This window comes from Ambystoma mexicanum, chromosome 12, assembly GCF_040938575.1.
Source record: "Ambystoma mexicanum isolate Mex_15411 chromosome 12, UKY_AmexF1_1, whole genome shotgun sequence".
NCBI lineage: Eukaryota > Metazoa > Chordata > Amphibia > Caudata > Ambystomatidae > Ambystoma > Ambystoma mexicanum.
Window position 1 is genome coordinate 99,514,073 of NC_090936.1, and position 13,566 is coordinate 99,527,638.

A 13,566-nucleotide genomic window follows, 5' to 3' on the forward strand; every position below is an offset into this window, starting at 1 on the left:
TCCTATGTAAAATTTTGAGCTATTCAAGCTCAAAATTCGCAAAAGCAAGCACATGGGCGCATCCATTTTGTGAAATGGATGCCCGCCTGTGCTGGTTTTTGCGGCACTAATGAAGGAAAAGCCAGCCAGCTGTAGTAAACAAAAGCTACCGCTGGGTGGCTTTTCCTTCATTGGTGCTGTACGCGGAGGACGTGGACCGGAGACCAGAGCAGGAAAGCTGCAGCTGAATCTCGGTAAGTGCTATTTATTTATTTTTAAAAATAAGCACTAGCTGCAGGTTTTTTTCTAAGTTTTCCAGGCTGGAGGAGCCCGGAAAACTTAGAAATAAAACCGCAGCTTTAAAAACGTTGTATTCATGTTTGCGCTCGCTTTTGAAGCGACCGCAAACATAAATACAACGTTGTGTTTGAAAACGCTGCGTTTTTTCTTTCCAAGTTTCTCAGGAGGAGCCTGAGAAACTTGGAAAGAAAAAACGCAGCGTTTTCAAACACAACCGCGTTGTGTTTCTGCCTGCTGTGGCTATCACTTTGGGTCTCCGGTGCTCCCCCAGGGGAGCACCGGAGACCCAAAGTGACAGCCAAGGTAGGCAGAAACACAACGCGGTTGTGTTTGTGCCTAAATCTGCTTTCCCATTTGGGGCTCTCGGCCCCCCTGTGGGGAGCCCGAGAGCCCCAAATGGGAAATCGGATTTAGGCAGAAACACTGCAGCATTTAGCATTTCCCATTTGGGGCACTCGGGGGCCCCCCCGTGGGGAGCCCGAGAGCCCCAAATGGGAAATCGGCTGTAGGCAGAAACACAGCGGCTTGTAAATACAACCGCGTTGTTTCTGCCTGCCTTGGCTTTCACTTTGGGTCTCCGGTGCTCCCTTGGGGGAGCACCAATGAAGGAAAAGCCACCCAGCGGTAGCTTTTGTTTACTACAGCTGGCTGGCTTTTCCTTCATTAGTGCCGCAAAAGCAAAAGCCAGCACAGGCGGGCATCCATTTCACAAAATGGAAGCGCCCATGTGCTTGCTTTTGCGAATTATGAGCTTGAATAGCTCAAAATCTTACATAGGGAGTTTTTTTTAAAAAAGTGCTAGTATTGTTTTTTTAATTTTGCCTATCTATTTTTTAAATACATTTTTTTACTGGACTATCCCTTTAATGTTGAGCCTTGCCACCTCCCGTGGTTGTGCATGTATGTACTGCTATGCATTCTTGTATTCATAAGCATGTGAATCCATGCCGGACCCCATGCTGGAGAAGGAACAAGTAACTTACCTGTAACTGTTGTTCTCCAGCATGGGTCTGGCATGGATTCACATGCAAACCCTCCCTCTTACCCCTCTGCGGCTCTTCTCTTGGTCCTACTGCCACTTTACGTGCTACCTAATCTGAAGATGGCTGCCAGAGGAGGGGCTTAGGTAGAGGGAAGTCATTGGCTGGGGGCACTATGACCCTGAGACCAGCGATTGGTTATTAGGAGAAAGACCGTTCAGAAATGAAACTGATGTTTTTCTTTACCGAGGATTCCCAGCCTGATGACGGGGAATATTCATGAGCATGTGAATCCATGCCAGACCCATGTGGAGAACAGTTACAAGTAAGTAACTTGTTCCGTGGCCAGCATGTCGCAGTGCAGGATTAAGTGCCGAAAAGCAAGTGATTACATAAGTGCAGGTAAGGGGATTGCAGGGTTGCAAATACAGCCCCACGTGCAGAGTTGCCAGGAGGCAGTGCAGGTGTGCGACTGGGAGGGCAGGGACCTGTGCATATGATCCAGAGGGTAGCCAGGTAACCAGTGCAGTATCCGACAGGAGATCAGCAAGGTAGCAGAAGAAGGAAGGCAGAAGGAAAGAGGAAAATCTTGAGCTGCTTCTGGAACCAGAGATGGTTCTGCTCAAGTTTCAGAGAGGCAAGCCTGGAGAGAACCAGAGCTGACAGAGCTCCGTTTACCCCTCTTAAGATTGGCCTGTCTGCTCAGTCACACTACCAACTTGTCTAGTACAGACCTATACCAATAGGTGGGTTACCTAATACAGAGCAGATAAGTGTTCTGTAGTCTCTCAAAGTGTTAGTACACCGATACTTACCTAACGACGGGCTCTGTCTTTTGGAACTTTCTTTATAAATCTACCTGTACTATGGCGTCTGTCTGCTCCACAACACTTGAAGGAACTATAGTTCTTAAGGCTAGATAGATACTTAGTATATCTCCCAAAACTCTATACTCTGAGAGATTGGCACACTCCACCTTCAGTGCATGCGCTGCCCTCGCTCTCCAGTCCACTTTTCCGCATCGAAGGGAACGGGCTGATTTCACCAGCGCTCCTGGGTTTGGCCTTTCCATGTAATTCCACGCGCTCTTCCCCGGATTCTTATCTTTTTATCTTTATTTGTCGTCTAGGTATGTGGTCCTCCGGCATCACGCTCCTTCCTGGCGCATGTCGACTTCAGCGGGTTTCAGCAGGTGTCCAGCCTGCAAGGGAATATTTCCCACGTCTGACCCCCACGCTCTTTACCTCTGCTGCCTTGGCCCTGACCACTGCTGGGAGGGTTGCACAGCGTGCGACTCCGACTCCACGCGCACTGAAGAGCAGGCTAGCCAGGTGGAGAGAAGTCTTCGAAGCGTCGCCTCCAGAGGCCTTGAAGAAGTTTGTCCAGCAGAGATCGAGGCCCAAGGAACGGCTTTTATTTTCCATTGCACCCCGTAAGGGTGACTCCTTCGGGAGGAACCGCTCGGGTTCTGTTACCAGCACACGCACCAAGGCTAACCCAGCTACCGGCCTTACGGCTGAGGGGTCTCCGGACACTACCGTTATCGGTGCTGTGGGACCGCAAGTTTCTTCTACCGGTTTACACTCGAGGGGCTATGCTCTAGTACCAGCTTCATGTCCAAGGGGGCGACAATGCCGAGGGTGATACGTCTTCCAGGGCTAGACCTGAGGTGCGGGATAGGCCTCATGTTCCAACACCAAGAGTCTTGGGCGAAGCTGTGTCCGGAGGGCCATGCACCACAACTCTGACACGCAGCCCGACAAAATGGCCGCCACGCCAGACAACATGACTGCTCGTCCAATGCCACTCATAGGAACAGAGCAGGCGGGTGAACGAGTGTCAAGGCGGGACTGGTGTCAACCAGGCATGTGGCCTACAGTCTATCCATCAGTAGCGCAGGGCAGGTTTCCCCTGCAACCCAGACTGAGTGTGCTACGGCCCCATCAGCCCCCAGCCAATCCGTCAGTATCCCCTGCCTTCTCTTCCGCCTCCGAGGACAGGTTCTTCGAAAGGTTTTTGGGGCTTGTGCGATCCCACCAGATGGGGGCCATCCTAAGGGATGCAGTCAGGGACTTGCTCCCTCCGGTCACTCCACCGGTGCCTATAGTCCTTCCTCCCATGGCTTCAGAATCAGAGGCCCCAGCGCAGCCCCCGCTGCCGGCTTCCTTCGAATCTGCCCCCAGTGCAGCCGGTTCTGAACCAGCCTCTGCAGCAAGCTCTGGTCTCCACACCGCAGCCCAGGGCGCCCAACACCCGTACTCCCGCGGCGGACCAGGCAGATTCAGACAAGGAGGACCCTGACACGCTGTCTTAAGCGAAGACCTTTCACGACAGGCTTGCATGTTTGTCAGAATATCTGGGCCTTCCTCATCCCAAGATAGAGCAGCCCGAGTCGAGGGTCTTGGCAGAGGTCCTCTCCCTGAGACCCCCTACCAAGATGGGTGACCCGATGCAGAAGGATGTTGTCGCTCTGGCCAAGAAGGGTCGGCTCAAGCCACACTCGGACCAGCCTGTCAATCGGCGCCTCTATGCCAAGTATAGACAGGTGGCGGGCTATACACTCTTGCTATCAACACACCCACAGCCGCACTAGTCGGTGATCGATGCAGCATCACACTACTCTAAACCTCAGTCGTCCTTGGCGCTGATGGGCAAGGAGGAGAAGATCTTGGAGTCGTACAAGAAAAAGCTGTACTCCATTGCCTCCCTGCACCTGCATCAAGCCACTGCGGATGCCATGCTTGCAGCGGTTAACCAGAGGTTGTGGCGGGAAATATCAGACTTCCTTCTGGAACTCCCGGCGCAGAGCCAGGTGCGCTTTTAAGGCAGGTCTAGGAGAAGCCAAGCTAGTAGCGCAGGACATCATGGAGTCCACAGTGGCCCACATTGACCTCTCTTGCCGGGCCAACTGCATCGCAACAGACATGAGGACGGCCTGGCTTTGGGCTACGAAGTTCAACCCCGACGTCCAGGATCGCATATTTTACCTTCCTTCCTTTGGATAAGAACAGCTTGCAAACCGCAAAATCATTACTTACAAAAGCCATGCCCAAAGCGTACACCCAGTTGCATAAACGCTCTGATAAGGGGCGGGCGTTTGGAGGGTTCCGGGGATTCCAGGAACGGAAGTCGAGACAACTTGACCGCTCCCCGAGTCAGCACCAGCGCAAGCAACACGGAGGGGGGGGTGGAGCAAGTGCTTCTTCCAGTCCCCCTCCTCAGCAGCAGCCTTGGAGATCAAATAGGCATGACGCGTCCCTCTGGGTCCACGTGTCTCCAGTGGGGGGCAGGCTAGCCTCTCGCATGCATTTTTGGTGCCAGAACTTGGCGGACCTGTGGATCCTCTCGGTAGTACCCACGGGTTACCGCCTATCTATACCTCCCTCTCCTCCTTCCTCCCCTCCCACAGATTGGGACCACAACTCTGTGTGCGGAGATCCGGTTGCTTGTCCAGAGCCAGGCAGTGGAAGATGTACCAGCCTCCCAGAGAGGATTAGGCTTCTATTCCAGGATTTTTGCCATACAAAAAAAAGAACTAGGCTGGCCTGAGAGTTGTTGGACCTCTCCACCCTCAATCTCTCCCTCCCTCTTCAAAAATTCAAGATGGTTACACCAGCTCTCATTGCCGAGACACTAGACAAGGGAGATTGGATGTGCTCCCTGGATCTGATCAACGCTTACCTACACGTCCTGATTTGGCAGCTCCATCACTCCTTCCTACACTTCAATGTCATGGGCTGTCATTTTCAGTAGAAGGTGCTACCCTTTGGCCTCTTCTCGGCCCCCAGGGTGTTTACCAGACTCATGAATGCAGTGGCTGCCCTCCTCAGGGCCCAGGTCCATCATGTCTTCCCGTACCTGGACGACTGGCTCGTCAGGGCAAGATCCCTGGAGAGGGTTGTCCCCCACCTCCTCCGTGCTTAGGAGTACACTCCACGACCTGGGGTTTCCCATCAATCTCAAGAAGTCTCAGCTGCAGCCCACACAGAACCTCACCTTCCTGGCCTCATCTGGAATACGAGCTCGCAGAAGGTATTTTCCTCGGAGGACAATATTACGGCCATCAAGAGGGCCACTACACACTTCCTTACCAAACCATTGACTTCGGCTTGGTGGTAACTGCACCTACTGGGTATCATGGCAGCGGTCCTCTTGGCTGTGCCACACATGAGGCTCTGGATGAGGAGACTGTAGCTGCACTTCGCAGCCTCATGGAATCAGGAGAGGGGTTCCCAAGCGGTGCTGGTCAGCATACCGCCTTCTCTCCACTTGGACCTCACGCGGTTGTCCAAGGACTGCAATCTGCAGATGGGCAGGCTATTCCAGCAGCCAACTCTGCCGGCCAACATTACTACGGACTACAGACTCCTCCCTAGAGGGCTGGGGAGGCCCTCTGGACAGCCACAGCGTCCATGGAGTCTGGACCCAGCAGGAGCAGGAGTCGCATATCAACTGGCTGGAGCTCAGAGCCATTTGGCTAGCCCGCGGGGCCTTCCTTCCGCTCATCGAGGGCAGGACCGTCCTGATCCAGACCGACAACTCCACCAGCATGTCAACAAGCGGCCGGGGGAGGGGGGGTACCAGGTCCCCTCCGCTGTGTAACCTAGCAGTAAGCATGTGGGAATGGGCCCTGGAAAACGTCTACCTCAGAGCTGTCCACCTCCCGGGGGAGGCCAACTTGAAGGCGGACAAACTCCACAGGCTGGGAGCGGACAATTATGAGTGGCAATTAAACAACCAGGTGCTGCAGGTTGTTTTCAAAACATGGGGCCATCCTCAGGTGGGTCTATTTGCCTCCTGGAGGAACAGGAAGTGCAATCAGTTTGTGTCTTGGAAGGCACTAGGCCCCGGCTCCCTGGGTGACGCCATGCAGATTCAATGGGAGGGCATGACAGCCTATGCTTTTCTGCCCACACCCCTGATTCCCATGGTACTCTGAAAGATAAAGGAGGCTTGTCACCTCAGCATCATAGTGATAGTGCCTCGGTGGCCGACGAGTCCGTGGTTCTCCGAATTGCTCAGCCTCTCGGACCGACCACCCATTCACCTTCCGCGGGGCCCAGCACCTCTCCTGTCCCAGCAGGGGGACAGGGTTCTCCACCTTGCTGCCCAGGAACAACGCTGCAAGGGCTAGCTTCTGAACAGATCACTGTCCAGCACCAGAACCGATGTCTGGCTAACCTGGAGATCATCCAGGGCGCTAGGAGTAAGGCCAGTAGGAACCAATACAGGAGTAAATAGAGCATGTTCTGTCACTGGGCAGATTCTAAGGAAATCGACCCCGTGACGTGCACACTGGACGATGTGCTCTCTTTCTCAGCACACCTTGCCCACTCAGGCGTACAGGTGGACACATGCCGCACCTATCTCGCAGCCATAGGGGCCTACAGAAATTCAGAGGAGGAGGTCTTCTCTTCCAACCCGATAGTCAGGAAACATCTGGCACGCCTGTCCAGGCTTTACCTGCCCATCAAAAAGGCACACCCTGTGTTGGACCTCAATGTGGTGATTACCTTTGCCCATTTCTACCTCTTTGTGGTTGTCTTGTTTCACCTCTTGCTGTTGGGTTTGTTTAGTGCAGTTTTGTGTATTGTTTTGTCTAGAAGCAAGTTGAAGTATTCTCAGGGTGAATTTGGTTCCCTAGTTTTTACTGTTTTGGGTTCCATAGGAGTTTTCGGTTGCTCCTGGTTCTTTGTGAGCTTCCATGAGTTGAACGCACTGCTGAGGGTTTCCTAATGCCACACATGCAAAGTTGGAGAGGGAGGTGCTGGGAGCATGAGCAGTAGGAGCTTAATTCCTCCTTGCAGGAGGAGTGTTCCACCATGATGAATGAGGAAGCTAGAACCTTGTGCTATTCGTTGCTGCCAATGCACTGTCCCAGGACATGCTGCATCTTGGTCTGCACAGAGGCAGATAATCTGTTGGATATCCTCACAGAGGGAGAGCTGCTGAAGGGGTTTGAGGGGAGGGGGGGTGCATGTGGAGAGGGATGTAGGCATGTTAAACAAAAGTACTTCCTTTTGGAATTTCTCAGCACCTCTTGTGTTCACCAAGGTGCTGGCAGTCCTGGTGCCTCATCTGTATGACAAGGAATTCCAGTGTACCTTTATTGGATGACTGGTAACAGCAGAGAGGGCAGCCTAATGTTTCCTGCACACAAAAGACAGTAAATCACATACACAAACTGGGATTTTTCATCAACAAAAAGTACAGTCCACATCAAAGTCAAAACAAGCCATTCCTAGGGGCAAAGCTAAAGTAAAACATTACAATAGATTACCGCTCATGAGAGTGCAAGCACTACTAGCGTAAATCCCCGGTTTTGTAACTAGTCAAAGTTATAAACTCCTTGGCATGATAGTATCTTGCATCTTCATATTAAAACAAGTGAGGTAATGACTGGAAGGTTTACAATTAATCTCAACAATCTGGCATTGCTCTGGGCAACCCTCCAGACCATTGTTCATCGCCTGACAAGCCATTACAAAAGGGGAAAGTCCATATGCAAATCAGGCTTGGTCCCACCCCAAAAGGGGCAGTCCAGCCCGAACTCCTTGGTAAAAACCCTTCTGCACGAGACCACAGGCCTCCCGAGGCATGTTTCGGGCTTGTTGGGCCTCATCGGTGAGGAAGGGAGTGGCTTGAGTCTTTAGGCCCAGCAGGCACAGGACCGACATCTGGGCATACCCTGTGCCACTCTGGGTAACAAAGCAAAACAAAGAGGTGATGGCTGTAAGGCTTAGTATTAATCTTAAACCTCTGGCAAGTGCTCTGAGCAGCCCCCAGACCATGGTTCTTTACCTACTAAGCCATTACAGAAAGGGGAAACCTTCCTGCCTTCACCTCTGTTTTGCTTTGTCACCCCGATTGGGACGGTCATGCTGGGATCTAAACCTGGTGCTCTGTAAGCTTATAGCTCTGCCTTTTGAACCAATGCACAACGTTTCACTGAAAGACCTCAAATGTAAGGTTGCTTTCTGCATTGCAATCACTTCTTTCAGAAGAAAAAGTGAACTTCAGGCATTGTCTGTTGGTACCTTTGTCCCTATGCACAAGAACAATGTGGTTTTAAGGACACCCTAGCTTTTTGGCAAAATATATTTCAGAATGTCATGTCAGTCACTCTAAAGAACCGGCAGCCTGTTTTCAGACCTGCTAGCCTTTTTTTATTTTTTTTAACGCACATGGGGCGGCCATGTACTATCTCAACAGAATAAAATAATTTTGAAAGACTGATCTGTTCTTTGTCTCAATGGCCTTAGGGACAGGGGGAGATCCAGTTGCAAAATATGCAATTGCCAGATCGATTGTTAAATGTAAACACCATTGTTATATGCTTTCTAGCAAGTTTCTCCATTTTTACACCAATTGTAAATGTAGTATGGGTGTTCTACTGGATTATAATGCCAGTATTCCACTGGAAACCATGTGTAAAGCAGCAACTTGGAGTTCAGTGCACAGGTTCACACAGTAAGCTAGAATCGACTCACAAGTGCGACATTCAGTTTTAAAGCATGTATTCACTACTGTCCCTTCAGCTCTACCATCATCTCAATGGGGTTCTATTTGGTAGTCTCTGCAAAGCATGTTAATCTAAGCAGATTCAAAAGCCTCGACTTAACAAGAAATGGTCTTTCTTTTGCTTGTATCTGCTTAGAAATCTATGCACCTAGCCATCTTCCCAGTTCGGTTTCTGAGGCACAGTACGACAGAAATGGTCTTTCTTTGGCTTGTATCCGCTTAGAATTCTATTCATAGCCATCCTTCCAGCTCGGTTTCTGAGGCACAGTATATCTTGTGCACTATCCTCTGGGCAGAAAAACAATCGGAGGATGGCGACGCTTGAGGGATCATGGGTGTACATGTAGAGTAGGAATAGTGCAATTGGAACGCCCATATCGATGCCCCAAATTCTTTTTGAATTTGAACACCAAAACAAGATGCAACACCCTTCACCAATCACTAGATGGCAGCCTACGCAAAGCATGTGATTCGAAGCAGATTCAATCCACAGAAAGACAATCACTGGGTAAATTCTATATTTCAGATATCTGAGAGTAGAACAAGCAGTTTCAGCTATCAAGCACTCATGATAAAGTGCCTCTGAGCAGCCATCTCTGGAAGTACACCACCAGTTCTTAAACCATTGATCAATGTTTGGGGGTATGCAAATTAGTTGGAATGCATCCATTTTTGCTCATTGTGAGAAGTGGCTGTCGTGTAGAGCAGCACTATTTTATACATTGCTTTATTAATCCAAAACAGACCCCTCCCAAGAATCCACGACACTGCTTCCTAATCGCTGTCCCTGGAAGTTCGCCTCCAGTTCTAGTGTTCTTCAACCACTAGCGAGACTACAGACTCAGAACAGTAGTCACTACTGTGAATTACCTTGACTAACGTAATGCTTTTCACTCTGATACAGATGTTGTTCTTTAAATTTGCCAATTCTCTTTGTAGCCTTTCAAAATATGAACTCTAAAAGAAAAGCTGAAACGTGGAAGAAAAACAGACGTCAGCTGGTAAGTTATACTGCTGTTATGAAGTAGACCTTTCTTGATTTCATTAAATCTGATAGCAATTAGATGAGAACCAGTGCCCGAGTTCCTCATTTAGTCTCCTTTTTAGATATTTTTGGCACTCAACAATTGCAAAATTCTAAAATGAATAATGAAGGCAAAACCGACTGATGGGACAGTTTTCAGAAGTCCAACTAAGGGCTTAGTAAAACCATTCAGCTGAGACAGTACAAGACTTCACTCTTAGTATAAGGCTGTACCACCTTAGTATATGGTAGCGTAGACCGAGCAGGTAGGCTTATCTTGGGAGGGTGAGAGGGCTGTAGAATCAGTACAAAGAGATTGTAGTACACATATGGTCCAAAGAAACACAAACACTATGTATTGTAAAAAAAAAAATCAATGGTTTATTTTAATACAAGTAGGCCCAGATAAATCTTATATATATATATATATATATTGCCCTTGGGCATCGTGGTGCTGTTAAGAAGGCTTGCTTAGTTACATAACTGCTTTTGAGAAACAGTTAAGTATACATGTTGCCTAACCCCTTCTTGCAGGGAGACAGCAAATACAGTACATAAAGTCCATTCCGGTGGCAAACACATGATGGCCAGCAGGTAATGGAGGAGACAGTATAAGTGACAGACAGGCAGCCTGACCCTGTATTTAGGGCGACGGCACCTATCATGCATAGTCTGATCTGGTGGCAAAAACACAATGGCCAGCCCCATCTTGAAGGGTGGCAGCAGCAAGGAATGCAGGAGTCAGTATAGGTGGCATAGACTGGCAGCCTAACCCTATGTTGACGGTGACGTCACATACAGTGCATAGGACAATCAGGTGGTAGAGGCATGATGGCCAGACTCCTCCTGAAAAGGTGGCGGCAGCCAGTAGTGCAGAGAGTGTAGGTGGCACCGACAGGCAGCATAACCCTATGTTGCGGGTGGCGGCGCATACATGCATAGGTCAAATCCGGTAACATAAGTGTGATGGCAAACAATTAAAGCAGCCAACAGGCGACCAAAGAGGTGGGGTGAGACACCTGCACTACATACAGGCGACCATGGGGGTGGTGGACAATGTGCATAAACATAATATATAACCACAATTATAAAAACACACTATGTTTGAAGGATACACAGACCAAAGCATATAACCTAATTTTGACCATCTAGTAGTAGTTCTAGGAAAGTCAAAACCAATAGTTACCCTTGTATTACTGCAAGTAATCCAAAAGTATTAGACCTTAACAGTTGTACTGTGACGCTCAGCAAGAAATTATAGTACATAAACTGGACAGTATACTTCAGAACAGTGGAACACCTATTTAAGTAAAAACATATAACTCTGATTCAGGATAACACCATTATTCTAGGGGAGTTGGACCTTTGGGTGCAATATACACTACACTTACTTTTCAGCTCAGTCTAACACCGTCGAAGATGAGAACTTATTACATTATTTTTGGGTTGGTCATGGCAGACCAAGGTTAGCTACACCTAAGAACACTTCAAGAATGACATGCAGCTAAAACCTAATGTTGTAAAATATTATTACAGTTTGCTTTCACCACAGATCAAGGCAAGCAATATCTCTAACTTGTTTTAGGATGGCACACAGCTAACACAGGGTAAGCAAAACCTATACACTTTTCAAAAAGAGCTATCCGCAAGAGGGAAGTATAACCTAAGGCAGACTTATTCTGCACATTTATATCCTAAGAGGAACAGTACAATGTAACCACCAGCATTACTTTTGGGACCAGGGGCCCAATTCACAGGTGAGTAAATTAACCCTTTATCTACTTTCTGTTAGAATGGCGAAACAGTTTCTAAGGAAAGCAAGACTTTATACTTTTCAGAATGGCAGAACATTTCCATGTTGAGTAAATTAACCTTACATATACTTTTATAAGTGACAGACAACATTCAAGGTAAGCAAGACCTTTTGTAACTGTTCACTCTGAGTTAGTTACCAACAAACTCTTTTACAAGTAAGTACACTTTTCAACACTTGTTTTACTTTACAAGGCAGACCTCTTTAATTATCCAGCCCTTCCCAATTCTATGACATGAGTTCTCTCAGAGGCAGATGAGGCACCCTAGTGGTCTAGGAGCCAGCTGTAAGCAGGGTGAGATGGGGCTCAGTTGCAGGCAAAGTCAGAGTTCCTGAGGAAGGCGGTTCAAACAAGTAAGTATTCTACTTTCAAAGTTAGTTAAGGGTCCTGGGACTTCAGAGAAGACATACTAGGAGTATTCCAGCTGGGTTCTGGGTGAACTGGACATTTAAAAGGCCCCAAAGCTATACAGAAATCACAGAGGCTTAAGGTAGGTAAAATACCCCAGCCAGCACAGGACCTCAGCACAGAAGAAGAGTTGCAGCAGGAAGACTTCAGGATCTGCAGCCAAAAACCTGGTCGTAGGATTCCTTTGTCAAGAAGACGGAATACAGGACTTTGGAAGAACTTTTGAAGCAGGGATCACGGGAGAAGGCTCCAGGCAAGAGTTTCCTCGCGGCTGAGTGCAGCTCTATGGTTTTGGCATCTTTTCAGGAGCCAGGAAGAAGACTGAATATCGCTGGTCAGGTTCTTGTTGTTTGCAAGGTTCAGCACTGGTAGGGGGAATTCTCAGAAATGTGCTAATTCCCTTCTACCTTGGAGACCTCCAGCACTTTTGCTGGACTTTAGAACTTTTGATTTTTATTCTGGAGTGAGTGAGACCTTTTTCCCACGGTCTCATGTATTTTTCTGTGATTTGGACTCTGTTTCCTTTGACTTTGGAGTCTGACAAACTCCATAGGCATCATCTTTACATTGCGACACACAGCACCTTCAGTGCAGTGGCACAGGGAAGTCTTGGATCTTCCAAAGGTTTAAATACCTACTCTGGGTGAAACTACTGTTTCCAAGAGCAGTGAAGTGAAATTGACTTTACTTACATTTTGAAAACTTTCTAGACCGAGCACACACTATCTTACAATAGGGTGCTGGCGGGGTTACTTATTATCCCCTTTGTCTAGTTTCTTATGTAACAATTTTAGGTTACCCTTTCTACTATTAATGGCTGGTGGCAGTGGTTTACCTTTAACTACCATGGTGTGTTTTAACTGCGGGCTGCGTTCGCAGCTGCATTGAGGCACCCTTGGGTGCTCATTTTGTCAAAATTCACGAGTGAAGCTCGCCTCTGGCTCCAGAGTGTCTGGCAGAGGCAGGAAGTGAGGGAGGTGCCTGAAACTCCCCGTGCTTAATCCCCTTGGTTACAGGGATGCACTCAAGGGCGATTGGCCGGCTCGCTGTCTGGCAAAGACAGCCACCCTGCTGTATGATTGAAAGCTAGGCTGGAATGAATGTCAGCAACCTGCATAAAAGGCAAGGCTTTTTGGCTTGGAAGGCAGAGTCAACCACTGGACGAAGGAATCCAAAGAAGAACTTGGAAGGGGCGCCTGCTGCAACTCCAGGATCTTTGGTTTGCCTGGTGAAGCCCTGCTGCTGTGCTGAAGCTCCGAATTCGCCTCGACTAGAGAATCCCTGCAAGGACGACTTCTCCCCTTGTTATGTTATGTTGGCATTTATATAGCACTCTATATATCATTGGTATGACCTCAAAGCGCTGGTACGTTGAACGCCCTCGGGAACCGTAGTCCTGGTCTGTAGAAAGAGAGAGTGTTGTAGGGTGCATGGGTGCACCAGATGTGTTCAGCTGATGTAATTGCCCGATGGTAGCTGCATCCTAGCGTTAGGTGTGGTGCTAAAGCTATCAGTTGGATGTGTGCAGTCTGGTGGGTGG

The 13,566-nt window shown here is 48.8% G+C and overlaps 1 protein-coding gene across 2 annotated transcripts in view; it reads left to right on the plus strand.

Moving 5' to 3' along the window:
• STK38L (serine/threonine kinase 38 like) overlaps window positions 1-13,566 on the plus strand; it is a 419,201-nt gene that overhangs the window by 268,283 nt on the left and 137,352 nt on the right. For both annotated transcript variants that reach the window (XM_069628096.1, XM_069628095.1), the window contains exon 9: window positions 9,720-9,781. In XM_069628096.1, coding sequence (XP_069484197.1) covers window positions 9,720-9,781 — 62 coding nt within the window. The remainder of the gene's footprint in view (window positions 1-9,719; window positions 9,782-13,566) is intronic.